The sequence below is a fragment of the Ambystoma mexicanum genome, chromosome 14, assembly GCF_040938575.1.
Source record: "Ambystoma mexicanum isolate Mex_15411 chromosome 14, UKY_AmexF1_1, whole genome shotgun sequence".
NCBI classification, from domain to species: Eukaryota; Metazoa; Chordata; class Amphibia; order Caudata; family Ambystomatidae; genus Ambystoma; species Ambystoma mexicanum.
Window position 1 is genome coordinate 41,374,138 of NC_090940.1, and position 14,282 is coordinate 41,388,419.

General features: G+C 52.7%; 1 protein-coding gene across 3 annotated transcripts in view; it reads left to right on the forward strand.

Annotated features, from left to right (window-relative positions):
• The window catches only part of STRN3 (striatin 3), a 1,674,795-nt gene that overhangs the window by 733,761 nt on the left and 926,752 nt on the right, over positions 1-14,282 (forward strand). For 2 of the 3 annotated variants that reach the window (XM_069638486.1, XM_069638489.1), the window contains exon 6: positions 531-654. In XM_069638486.1, the coding sequence (XP_069494587.1) occupies positions 531-654 (124 nt within the window). The remainder of the gene's footprint in view (positions 1-530; positions 655-14,282) is intronic. The other variant, XM_069638488.1, reaches the window with a different exon arrangement.

Here is a 14,282-nt window from a genome sequence, read left to right on the forward strand (position 1 = left end):
GGTTTTAAAAATGATATTCTTATGCAGGTTGTTTGGCTTCATATGGTTCTTGCATCAATTCAAGAAAAGATGCCAGTGGCAATTGTATGTATTTGTTTTGGTTGGAGCCCTGCTACTACCTGTTGCCTTGATTAATTTTACTAAGCTGCGCTGAGGAAGCATACCGAAGTAAAAGCTATCTTTTTGAATGTAGCAGGAGGGCGTTCTATTTGATGCTGGCATTTCTGTAATTCTATTGTTACTTTTGAAATGTATTTTTTTTGTAGCGTTCCTTCAGATGTTCTTATGATTTTTTTTTTCAAGCGGTTGATAAACCTCAGAGGGACCTATGAAAGTACTGGCTTTGAAGTTTAAATGGATCTTTGTAAGTGGAAGATGGGATATTTTACAAAGCATGTTTATCTTTAAAGAATTGTATGACTATTCAGTGTCCAATTAAGAGTGCAGCAACCAGCAATGTTTGATACATTCCACTTAGAGTGTGATTGAGCATCTTGCTGTCAGCCACAATTTCTTTCTTTTCTTTGTAGGCATTCGGCAGATGTTTTTAATTTTATTGAAGACGCTGATGACAGTGATGAAGAGGACGAGGGGGATATGATTGAGGACCTTCGAGACGGGAAAGACAAGCATCCCGTAAATAAAAAGCATAAAGTAAAGTCATTTTACCTCTGCAGATACAATGTTAATACTTTTAGATGTTTCCAAGTTTATATGATCGCCATCTTAGCCCAGCGCAGTGTTTTTTGTTTCTTCATAGCTTGCTCTACTCCCCAGTCTGATTTTCTCTTTGCAATCCCTCAGTAGCATTCTGCTCTTCTCCATGGAAACTTCATCTACAAATACTTATGAATGTAAAAATCAGACAAAAGGTTGTATCAGAGGTGGACCAAGCAAGACTACATTTATTAAGTGGTTGCAACCATCATATGCTGACAGCATCCTATCACCCCACTGACCAAACTAATAACCCATCTGCCTCCAGTTCTACTTTCCCTATATTCTCTCATTGTATTGCCCCCTTATGTTTGTACACCTGTTTATGTATCCCCCCGCCCCTCCCCTCCTTACAGCACAATGGACCACTTTGTAAATAATCGGAGACGGTCTTCAGTTTCTGTCTATTCTCCAGCATGGGGTCTGGCATGGATTCACATGCTCATGAATATTCCGTCGTCAAGCCGGGAATCCTCGGTAAAGAAAAAATCAGTATCAGTTTAGTTTCTGATCTGTCTTTCTTAGTAGTAACCAATCATTGATCTCTGGGTCATACTGCCCCCAGCCAATGACTGCCCTTTCCCTAAGCCCCTCTCCTGGCAGCCATCCTCAGATTTTTACCGCACGGTCAAGTGTTGGGAGTCCTCGAGCTTTTACTGCGTTTTCGCACTTATTCAAAGATTTTCTAATTTTTCGGTTAAATCAAGCCTCAAGCTCCACCGTTTCTTCCGATCAACGGGACCCGTTTTGGATTTTTCTACGCCCCTCAACGGCGAAGTTTTCGTCGAATTATGCTTCTTGGAGGATTCCAGAAGTTTCTGAGGCCTACCTCGTGGACATGGCCCAGGAGAAAGGAAGCTTGACACCCGAAAATCTGTTCAGGATTTGCCCTGGATGCCAGCTACAGAATGTGTTAAAGGAGGACGAGCATTCGAAATGCCTCTACTGCCTTCACAAAGACAAAACACACGTGGAGAAGGACTGTGCGTTTTGCATGAACATGTCGGAACGGACCATGGAGGATCGCCATCTCTGTCTCTCAAACTGGCTGGAAGGCAAGAGCCCGTCAGGTGAGAAGAAGTAGTCTGAGCACTCTTCTAAGTCCTGTGAGGGCACCCCGGTGACGGGGGCCCAACAGAAGGCAAAGCACTGCGAGTCCGCGGGCACCAGGAGCGCCGAACGGTTGGGCTCCTCGGCTGCCAGGCAGGGCGCATCCTCACCTGCGCCATCAACCACGAGCCAACGCTCTGGCTCGTGGAAGACAAAGTCCGAGAACCCGGCTAAGCTTCTGGAGAGGCCCCAGTCTATCTCGAAGGATCCAGCCGAGGGGGAGCGAGGCGGTGACCCTCCCGCCAAGGTGAAGACCGCAAGCACGCAGAAGGTGGTGAAGGCCTTGACTCATCCGGCTAAGGCCTCTATCGAGGAAGTTGCGGCGGCCCTGGCGCAGCCTGTGGAGGGTACCCCAGTGGAGGCGACCTCGGGCCCAGAGTTTCCCTGTCACCGCGGAGGGAATCCTCTTTCCAGCCCATCGAGGAAAAAACCCCTGTGAAGACCCCGGCGGAAAAAGGGGGGGGGTGTGGTGGCCATTATGGATACAGCCACAGCCTCAGAGGAGGAGCTGGTTGAAGTCTTGGAGGGCCTCGACAAGAGTGTTGAGGAGGCCGGTCCCACGGGAGGGATCCCGACGAAGAGGACGAGAGTGACGGTGGCGGCGACGAGGTTCCAAGGGAGCAACCGTCACGCCCGTTGCATCCCCAGCCGCAGGACAACTCAGAGGCCATTTTGATGGCAATCCGACCCTTTTGTACGGAGATAAGGACGAGATTGCCGCTACCCCTGACGGACGAACCGGAGCCTGGCCCGTTGGAAAGCCCTCCGAACAAGAGGAGAAGGACTCATCCACCACCGCCTTTTCGGCCCTCACGGCCTGCTCAGCCTTTGCCCCAGTCCCCCGTCCCTGGGGACGACACGGGAACGGCCACGACGGAGGCGGATGACGGTGGTGACGGGCCGGATCTCCCATCACCTCCTACTCGGGCCTCCCCGCCCGACAGGTTCATTCCATGCTATGATTGCCAGGGCATCCAAGCTTTTCCAGCTCAGCCCCGAAGAGCAGGAGGAGGGTTTCCTTTACCAACGGCGCGAGGCCAAGAGGAAGACTGTCCTCGCGGTGCCTCTGCTGGATGACATCTGGGACGAGGGACTCGCCCTTCTCAAGAACCCGTCCACGACGCCTGCGAAGAGGGACAGACGCTGCCCCCTTATGCCTTAGTGCGCAACCTACTCCTGATTCGGTCGTCTCAGCGGCGGCCAAGTAGAAAGCGGGGGTGGCATCGGCCTCAGCGTCCACTTCCTCGCCGGACGGCGAAGGAAAGAAGCTGGATGCAATGGGATGACGAGTCATCTCGTCGGCGGCGACAACGATTAAGGCGGCCAACGCCCTTGCGATCGTGGCCCGCTACGACAGGGAATTGTGGTACAAAATCGCCCCTCTGTTTGACTTCCTACCGGACGACAAGAGGGCAGAGGCCCTGGAGATCTTGCAGGAAGGTGAGGTAGCGTCGGACCACGCCATAACCGTGGCCACGGACATTGCCGACACCGGTTTCCGCCCGTTGGGCAACAGCGTTTGCCTTAGACGGTGAGGGTGGCTCAAGGCGACGGATTTCCGCCAGGACGTACAAGCCAAGGTTTTGGACATGACCTTCGAAAGGAACAATCTGTTTGGGAAATTAGTGGATGAGTCCCTCCAAGCCATCAAGACTGACATGGAGACGGCTCGGGCCCTAGGAATTCTCCAGCAACGACAGCCCTCTTTTCGGAACTCCGGAGGCAAGCAAGGTGCCTCCAAGGGATTCGGCGGTGGCTCCTCTACATACCGCCAGGCGGCCACGTCCTCGTCACAAGAAGCCTACAGGGGACGAGGCAAGTCGGGTGGATCTCGCCGTCGTCGCCAGGGAGGCAAAGGCGGCAAGGCGGCCTCCAAGCAAGACTGAACCGACCGTGGCGTTGGGCCCCCACCAAAGCAACCCGGTGGGAGGCCGGCTGGCGAAGTTAGTCAGCGTGTGGGAGTCCATCTCCACCGACCGTTGGGTGCTAGATGCCCTGGCCTAGGGACACGCACTCGAATTTCTGAAGTGCCCCCGCATTCCACCTGAGGCCAGGAAGGAAAACCACGTCCCTCAACTGCTGTTGGAGGTAAGGGGGGGATGCTCAAGAAAGGGGCCATCGAGCTCGTCCCAAAGAGGCTCCGGAGTATACTCAAGATACTTCCTCGTCAAAAAGAAAACAGGAGGATGGCGCCCCATTCTGGACCTGCGTCGACTAAACAAATACATAAAGGCACAGAAGTTCCGGATGGTCACCCTCCAGCACGTGCTGGGAAAGCTGGAGGAAGGCGACTTCCTATCGTTGTTGGATTTGGAAGATGCATACTTCCACATCCCCATTCTAAAAGGACACCGAAAGTTCCTCAGGTTTGTGGTCCAAGGACGGCACTACCAGTTCAAGGCCGTCCCGTTCGGATTGAGGTCAGCGCCTAGGGTATTCACCAAGTGCCTAGCACCAGTGGCGGTGCGGCTGCGCCTGCAGGGGATCCACTTCTACCCCTACCTGGACGATTGGCTCATCCGAGCAAGGACAAGGGAGCTTGCCGTCAAACACACAGCGAAGACCGTCCAGCTGCTCACAGACCTGGGATTCTCCATCAACTTCCCCAAATCCCACATGGTCCCGTCACAGGTTGCACTGTTTCTGGGAACCGAGCTTGATACAGTGGCGCGACTGGCCTCGCCGTCGGAGGAAAGAACAAAGGGCATCCTGGGCATGGTGCAGTGTCTGTTGGCCATGGACGTGGCCAGGGTGAGGTCCATCAAGTCGCTCCTGGGGATGTCCTCCTCTTGCATATATCTGGTGCGCCTGTGCAGGCTTCGGATGCGTCCGCTACAGGAGTTCCTCGACGCATGCTGGATTCAGGCGATGGGCAGCTTCGAGGACAGGATCCCTCTCAATGAGACTTTCTGACAAGCGATCCGGTGGTGGGGCACCCGCGACCATCTGACGGCGGGCAGAGACTTTCAGACCCCAGCTCACCAGGTGACGACGGATGCCTCCTTGGAAAGGTGGGGAGCGCACACCAGAGATCTTCATGCGAGAGGCCTGTGGCTCCGGGAGGAGAAGCCGCTCCACATCAACATCCTGGAGCTCCGTGCAGTGTTCTGGACCCTCAGGTCCTTTCTTCCATCCCTCAAGGGCAAGATGGTATGGATCTTCACCGACGACACCACCAGGATGTTCTACATCCGAAAACATGGAGGAACCAGATCCCCAGCTCTGTCCAAGGAAGCCCAGGATCTGTGGCACTGGGCCATTGACCAGGGGATGTTCCTGGTACCCTTTCATCTGGCAGGGATAAACACCATCGCCGACTCACTCACCAGGGAGCTGCGCTCGTGCCACGAGTGGGAACTGCGTCAGGATCAAGTGGATCGACTCCTCCAGCGATGGGACAAACTCCAGATCGACCTGTTCGTGACGGTGACAAACTCCAAGTGCCAGAGGTTCGCCAGCAGGCTTCGCCAGCCGAGGAGCATGGGCGATGCTTTCTCTTTCCCCTGGGACGGCCTGTTCCTATATACGTTCCCTCCGTTGCTGCTCCGGTTCATCAACCAACTCAAGAGGTCCCGGTGCAGGATGATTCTTGTTGCAACAGCGTGGCCGAGACCGATCTGGTTCCCGGACCTTCTGGACTTGTCAGCGTCCCCACCAGTCAAGCTGCCGACGGATGCAGATCTTCTCTCCAGAGAAGGAGGCGCCATCCTTCATCACGACCCGGAGTCGCTGAACTTGCAGGCCTGGCTCCTGCAGCGCTAGAGTTTGGAAAGTACGATATCCCGGCGGACTGCAGAGAGGTTCTTGCAAAGGCCAGGACATCCTCAACTCTCAAGTGCTACGGACATATGTGGAAGAGGTTCTCTATCTGGTGCTGTGCACAGATGATTAACCCTCTACGGATTACGGCCTCTCGTGCTGCCGTACCTACTGTTGCTGGCCAAGGCTGGACTAGCTCATGCCTCCATTAAGATACATCTGGCTGCAATCTCCCGATACACCAGAACTACAGGACGGCCATCCTTGTGTTCTCATCGTCTGGTGAAGGAATTTATGAAGGGACTGTTCCGATCGTTCCCGCCGGTGAAGGCCCCTGCCCCGGCGTGGGAGCTCAACGTGGTGCTGACTGGGCTCATGGGGGCGCCATTCGAGCCTCTGCATTCGGCGCCGTTGAAGTTCCTGTCGTGGAAAACAGCATTTCTTGTGGCCATCACCTCCGCACGACAAGTGGGAGAGATCCAGGCCCTATCCTGCAAGCCTCCATACTTGACTTTTTCACAACACGAGGGTGGTGCTGAGGACGCACCCCTCCTTTATGCCCAAGGTGCTGTCGGACTTCCATCTCAACGAGCCCTTGGTGTTACCAGTTTTCTTCCCGTCGCCTTAGTCGCCGGCCAAGAGCACTTTGCACTCGCTGGATGTAGCTAGAGCGCTTAAGTTCTACGTGGACCGCACAAAGAGTTTTCGGAAGACGTCACAGCTGTTTGTGAACTTTGGACCTGTGAACCAAGGGAAGGCCCTCTCGAAGGCTTCCATTTTAAGATGGCTCTCCGGCTGCATCATGCTCTGTCACCAGTTGGCAAACCGACAGTTGCCCGGCCGTCCGAGAGCCCATTCGACCAGAGCGATCGCTGTTACCACGGCGTTCTTGTCTGGTGTGCCCCTGCTGGACATCTGCAGGGCTGCTACGTGGAGGTCTATGCACACCTTCACGAGATTGTACTGCGTCGACCGGGATTACAGGGAGTAGTCCAGAGTCAGCCAAGCAGTGCTGCGCAACCTGTTCGCCTGAAGGTGGGCCTGGTGAGGAGGTAAGAGTTGCTTATTGTTGAGTGTATGTAATGCTTAATGTTGAGCCTTTGCCACCTCCCGTGGTTGTGCATGTGTGTACTGCTATGTATTCTTATATTCATGAGCATGTGAATCCATGCCAGACCCCATGCTGGAGAAGGAACAAGTTACTTACCTGTAACTGTTGTTCTCCAGCATGGGTCTGGCATGGATTCACATGCGAACCCTCCCTCATTCCCCTCTGCGGCTCTTCACTTGGTTGTACTGCTACTTTACGTGCTACCAAATCTGAGGATGGCTGCCAGGAGAGGGGCTTGGGGACAGGGCAGTCATTGGCTGGGGGCAGTATGACCCAGAGATGGTTACTATTAAGAAAGCCAGATCCGAAACGAAACTGATTCTGATTTTTTCTTTACCGAGGATTCACGGCCTGACGGGCAATATTCATGAGCATGTGAATCCATGCCAGACCCATGCTGGAGAACAACAGTTACAGGTAAGTAACTTGTTCCTTCTGGGTCAGTCAGTCTAGTCTGGCGATATCCAGTGTCGTCCTCGGGTCGGGTGAAGGCTGTGGGGCAGGTGCCTTCTGACGCGCATCCGGTTGAGAATACCCTATTGTCCAAACAGGTTTAGGTCATGGCGATCAAAGATTGAGGTGCAGGTGGCCTTCACCCAGTGCCCTGAGAGCGTCCAAAACTGCTTCCTCGGCAGTCTCCTAGTGCTTGCCAGTTTTAGTAGAATCCCCTGGGGCAAGTGTTAACAGTCAATAGACTGAGAGATCCCTATCGCGGGCTGTGTTAATGAGAACAATTCAGGTGCATATGCAGTCTGATACTGTAGGTATAGAATACTACCTTTTTAGCCAATTATTTTATTATTTTGTCTTTCTAGCTCTAAAGAAATCACGTTGGTTAAATACAAAATTGTTAGTAGACATCAAGTTTTTTTCAGGAATAACATGTTATTCTCTATTAATTTATCCTGCATACTGTCCCCTTTCTGCTATTCTTCCCAATGAGGACTGACCTACAGCACACTGCTCAGCAAAGTGTAGAAAGAAAGGAATGGCAGCGTATTTGGGATCACTGTAGTGCTGGCTATTCCCCTCATGTGCTCCTCGACTATTAACTACTAGTGCCATTGTCAGCATGGGTGGAGACTTAACACTAGTCTGTGCACATATTCTAGCCAGTTGCTTTTATTTTTCATTATTTTTGCAGGTTTAATTCTAAGCCCTTGTCTTGTGACGGGGGACCTCCGCTGCCGTTATTCCTGCATAGTTGTTTTTCCATTGTTGACCTGCAGCACCTCTGAATTTAGTGTTTTGGGCCAGAATTCACATGGCTCCTATTTGCTTTGTGATGCTCTCCCCCCACATTCTTTACACATACCTCACCTCGGGGAAGAAACATTTAACCTGCTAGCTCATTACACCTGCAGCGACTTGTCCAAGGTGAGGCACATTTCTGTTTCAGTCAAGCACCCACAAGGCTGATTTATTGTCCTGGTCTCGCCTAAATGGGAGACCTGAAGTGTTGGTGTGTGTGCGCCACCAGAGGTTGACTTTTTCGGTGCAATCTTAATGGCCCTCCTACCCTCCTCATCCAAAGAATGGGGTGCTTTGAGGTTTACTATAACTATGAAGAAGAGGACATTCCCTAGTGTGAAATGTGGACTCCATATCTCCTGCCTCAATTTTGCTTGTGCTCTCGCACCCACTCGTCTTCGCTGTAACTTTTATTGGAGAATTCACTAGCTTCCAGCCAGATATTAAAAAAATGGCCAGACCTTGGCTGGTGGGATGGGATGACCAGTGGCTGCGAAACACACTTGAGGGTGGCTGCTAGTAGAATTAATGCAGCCTCCTGATGCCTGTGCATCAGGTTGGGTGCTTATAGGCATTTATGGCGGCAAAGCACCAAACTTCAGAAGTAAAGGTGGTCATTGGCCTTCAGTTTGATGGCATTTTGTTTCATCCCACTAATGAGGTCCTAAATAAGAGGATTCATGGTCTCACTAAGACATTATGTTCACATCTCAAATAGCGGATCACTGTTGGCCCGTCAAGCTATTGATTATTCCAGCAGAGGAGCCAGGAGTGCAGGCATCAGCCGGAGCATTCCTCTGGTGGCTCCTCTTTCAAACGACACCACTCTACGGTCTTCTTTCCCTTGTGAGATCCCAACCCCAAATAATTATGTGCAATATGACTCCCTCCACTTCTGTTGGAAAAGGGGGGGGGATTGAGAGGGAAGAGTGACTTTCAACAAGGATTCCTGTAAGAGTATCACAATGTGTGGGCTATTTTGGCTGCTTCCTCTGAGTACTGTTGCTGGCAGCCTCATCTACTGCTTGTCCTCCGTTTTTTTAAATAATATTGTGCTTTCCCTTGAGTAATTAATTCATAATCACCTGGCAATGAGCACTGTAGAGAGGCTTCCGGCTTCTAAGAAAGGCTTTGGGTCTTGTTGTTGTTCGAAGCTCGATAAGGACAAGACTAAATATGGGCTGATTTCTCTCTCTTCCCCCCCCACCCCCCTCTGGTAAGTGAACATAGTCACATATATACAATAAGGCATTGCTTGAGCATTACTCTTTCCACTGGTAGACTTTAGATGATAAAAGGGTAGTCAGAGTAGCATTCAAGTTAGTACATCATTCCTTTACCAACATTCAATGTAATGCAACAAGGATCCTGGAAGGTCATTTTTAAGCAGCCTATACTTTATAAAAGAACAAATCTTATATGGGGATGACGTCTGAGTCAGATGGGGGCACTGGAGAACCAGTGCCCGTAGGCTGTAAAACAAAGGAAGGCAGAAACTGTCAAAATTAGAAGTTCAGCCGGATGCTTCACTGTTGCAGGTATGTAAAAGCTTTAGTATTAAGAGGGTTCAGGGATGTTAGATAGACTCTGAGGATTGTAGCCCAGTGGACCGATGTACTTAAGCTTAGGAGAACACTATTGGGTTGTCCTCCCCAAAGTGTCTGTCTCGGGAAGCTCAGATCAACGCAGCAGGCACCTAGGAGCGAGGCAGTACCTTTCCTGATGAAGAACAGTGTCAGCAGTGGGTCTCCAAGGTGAGGCGACAGCAGCTCCTGTTCGTTTTCTTGGCCTAGAGGCTGAAGAAAGAACTTTTGGTGGGAGCAGACAGCCAGCTTCTTGAGCCGGGACACCCAGCAGACTATTTTCATGAGCACAGGCTTCGGAGAAGCGATGGTTGTCACACAGACTTATCTGTTTCTTGGTCCCTGACTTGGAAGAGGTGACCACTCAGAGCGGCAATGAGTCACTGTAGGCCTAGAAGGATGCCCACAAGGGTCCAGCTGAAACCATGCTTCAGAAGACGTACTCTTACAGGCCATCCACTTTGCTCCATACTGTCTGTCCCTCGCTAGGGCTGGTAGACGGAACCTTTTTCACCAGAAAAATGAACTTCCCCCTTAAATTTAGATGCGCACTAGGGTGCAGCCGTGGGAGAATGCGCTCCCTCACTCAGCCCACCAGCGGCACTCCTCAGTCCTCTTTTTCGCATTGACTGGAACGAACCGCTTTCACCAGCACTCCTGGGTTAGACCTCTGGCCTAGTAATTCCCCAGAGAAGTACTTTTGTCTTCTTTCTTTTTTCAATTGTTAGATACCGATTTGCCCTCCGGTGCCACGCTCCCCCTGGCCCATGACGACGGCAGGCTTCTGCGGGTGTTCAGCCTGTGATGGTCTCTTCCCAACCTCTGACCCCCCACACCCTGTGCCTCCGCGGGGATGGCTGTACCGCATGCGATGCTCTGATGCCGCACATTCTCAAGAACAGACGAGCCAGGTGGCGGGTGCTCTTCAGAAGGTCACCTCCAGATGGCCTCAAAGCATTTGTGAGACAGAAGACCAGGCCCACTGCTCTCTGCGCCCCACAAAGGTGACTCCTTCCCAAGGAAGCGCACTAGCGGGAGAGATCTAACCGGTCCTACGACCAGCGCAGGCACAAAGGCTGCTCCAGTACCGTCGACCAAGGTTCTATTATCTGGTCACAACCCGAGGGGCTGCGCCTTTACACCGGACTCATGTCTGAGAAGGGCGCCTTTACGCAGCACTTTCGGTCCCACAGCCGAGGGCACTCCGTCTACCAGGCCCCGACCTGAGGTAGGTTAGGCCTCAATCTCCACCGCTCCATGTACTGGAGGAAGCCGGTCCCAGCGAAGCGAGAAGAATGACGCAGGGACGTGGCATTCAGCAAAACAAAATGGCCGCTGGCCCAGACAAAATGGCGTTTCAGATGCTGTCTCCCTTTGAGGAACAGGCAGGGGAGCGAGTTTTTAGGTGGGACTGGTCGAAGCCTGTCACTTGGTCCACAAAAACCATCCGGTTTGCAGGGCAGATGCACCTTGCCCCATATAGCGAGACATGGCGTGCCTAGGTCTCAGCAACCTCAGGGCCCGCCCCTATGCCTATTGCATCAGGCACTCCTCCGGCCTGTGAAGACAGGTTCTTTGAGAAGTTCCTTACACTCGTGAAGTTGCCACAGCTGGGTACCATCCTCAGGGATGTGATCAGGGACATGCTTCTTCCTGTGCAGCCGCTATCCCCCACAACCACGCAGCCTCTGGGTCCAGTGCAGCCACAGGCACCAGTCACTACAACCCTGGCTCCCATGCCTGTACCAGTCACGGCAGCCCAGACCACACTGATAATCAGTACACCACAGCTTCCTGCGCTCAGCACCCCTCCGGCTCTACCGGACCAGCAAGACACAACTATGGACACAGATGAGGAGGAGGACCCAACACTCCATCAGCCAATGCCTTTCATGAATGTCTGGCGGGCCAGGCTGAGTCTTTGGGAATCCCACAGCCACAGGTGGAACTACCATAGATAGGGGTATTGGCAGAGGTTCTCATTCTACGCCCCACGGCTAGAACAGGAATACTGCTGCAGAAAAACGTAGTGGCTCTCGCCAAAAAAGGATGGCTCGAGCCACACTCGACCCAGTCTACCAATTGGCATCTCGAAGCGAAGTTTAGGCAAATGGAAGGTGCCCCCCCCCCTCTTGCTGTCGGCGCACCCCAACCACACGCCTTGGTGATGGCGGCTGCATCACTGTACGCTAAGCCTCAAGCACCCTCAGCAACTTCAGCCTTGACACTCCTGGGCATGGAAGAGAAGATCTTTGAGGCATTTGGGAAGGTCTAGTCCAACACCACTCTCCTTCTGCGCCAGTCCAACGCGGATTCCATGCTGGCGGCAGTCAACCAGAGGCTATGGCCAGAGATCGCTGACTTTCTTCCTGAACTCCCTATACAGAGCCAGGCTTGCTTCAAGGCTGGTCTGGCTGAAGCCAAAATAGTGGCGCAGGACATTGAGTCCACAGTGGCTCACGTTGATACCTCAGTTCGTGCCATCTGTAATAGTACCAACACGAGAAGGACGGCTTGACTAAGGGTGACTAAGTTCAAACCAGATGTCCAGCTGCGCATACCGGACCTTCGTTTTTAGGGGGGGTGATCTGTTCCATTCCACAGAACAGGAACTTGATAAGAAAAAGAATAGCTCGCAGACTGTTAAGTCCTTATCGATCCTCACCAAGTCGACCCGTAAGACATCCAGCCAAGCGCACCAGCGCTCTGACAAGGGTCGGTCCTTCAGAGGCTTCAGGGGCTTCCAAGAGAGACAACCAGACAGATCCCTGTGCCAGCACAGGCGCAAGCAGAACAAGGCGACTCACAAGGGCTTTTTCCAGTCCCCCTACTCAGCCCCAGCGGGCAAGAAATATTGACACGCCCATCCGGATCCATGAGTTTGCAGTAGGGTTGAGGGGGTGGGGGAGTGGCTTGCTCTTCACGCTCACCGCTGGCAGACAAGGTTCACAGACCCATGGATCCTCTCTATAGTATCCACGGGCTTCTGGCTCCCTATCCCTTCTCCTCTCCTTCTATCCCACAGATTGGTACAGCAACTCTGTTGGCGGAATACACTTGCCCATAGAGAGTCAGGCAGTGGAGATAGTCCCAGCCTCTCAGCGGGGTCTGGGCTTCTATTAATGGATTTTTGCCCTCAACACAAAAAGAACCAGGCAGGCATGAGAGTTGTGTTTGACCTTTCCACCTTGAACCTTTCCCTTCCTATACAAATGTTCAATATTGTTACCCCAGTGCTAATAGCAGAGCTATTGTGTGCGGGAGACAGCATGTGCTCGCTGGATGTGACGGCGGCCTACCTACATGTCCGGATCTGGCAACCCCCATTGGTCCTTTCAGAGGTTCAGGAATCATGGGTCTTCACTTCCAATAAAAGGTTCTACCCTTTAGCATCAGTTTGGCCCCCAGAGTCTTTACAAGACAGATGAACGCTGTTGCAGTCCTACTCAGTGTGCAGGGACATCACATCTACCCATATATAGATGACTGGCTTGTCAGGGCAAGGTCTCCAGAGGCAGTCCAGCACACAGACTATGCCCTCATGGATACACTACACGAGCTGGGATTTTCCATCAATCTCAAGAAGTCACAGTTGGCGCCCACGCAGAGTCTAACCTTCTTGGGCTTCAACTGGTATACGAGCTCTGAGAGGATTTTCCCCTCAGCGGAAAAGATTGCAGCCATCAAGAGGGCCAAGGGGCATTTTCTCAGAGCAGTGACTTCTGCATGGTGGTACCAGCACCTCTTGTGCATCATGGCGTCCGGTCTCCTGGCAGTGCTGCATAAGAGGCTCAAAATGAGGCGACTGCAGTTGCACTTCGCAGCCTCTTGGAGTCAGGAGAGGGGTTCCCAGGCGAAGCAGGTCAGCATCCCACATCTTCACCAGGACCTGGTCAGGTGGAGCACGGACAACATCCTGCGGATAGGCAGGCCCTTCTGTCCTCCAGCACCTCAGGTCACCATCACTACAGACTCATCCCTAGAGTGCTGGGGAGCTACCTTGGACAGCCAGTGTCAATGGGGTATGGCCCGATCAGTGGCAAGGCGCTCCTCATTCAAATGGACAGCTCCACCAGCATGCATTACATCAACAAGCAGTACATAAACAAGCAGGAGACACCAGGTCTCCTCCCCTCTGTGCTCTAGCAGTCAACATTTGGGTGTGGGCTCTGGTAAACAGCATACACTTGGCAGCAATGCACCTCCCGGGGAGTCCAAATTGTAGGCATTCAGGTTTAGCAGGCTGGGTGGGGACAACCTCAGATGGCATTTGGACGAACAGGTCCTTCAGGGGATCTTCAACAGGTGGGGTCACCCTTGGGTGGATCTCTTCGCCACCTGGGCCAACAGGAGGTGCCCCCAGTTCATGTCCTGGCAGGGGCTCACTGGGCGACGCGATGCAGATCCAGTGGAACAACATGAATCCGTATGCCTTCCCTCCCACTACCCTGCTCCACAGGGTAGTCTGAAAGATCAGGGAGGCCTGGCACCTCCGTATCATCCCGATAGCTCCGTGGTAGCCATCAAGGCTGTGGTTCTCGGAACTACTCAGCCTGTCTGATCCGTCCCCGGTGCACCTTCTGCTGTTCCCAGCACACCTACTCTCTCAGTACAGGGGCACAGTAATACACCCCGCACCCAGAAGTTAGCCCTTGCAGTGTGGTTCCTGAACACTAAGGCATTTGCATCTGTCACAAACTAACCTAGATATCATAAAGGGGACTAGGAGCGATGCTACCAGGACCCAGTAT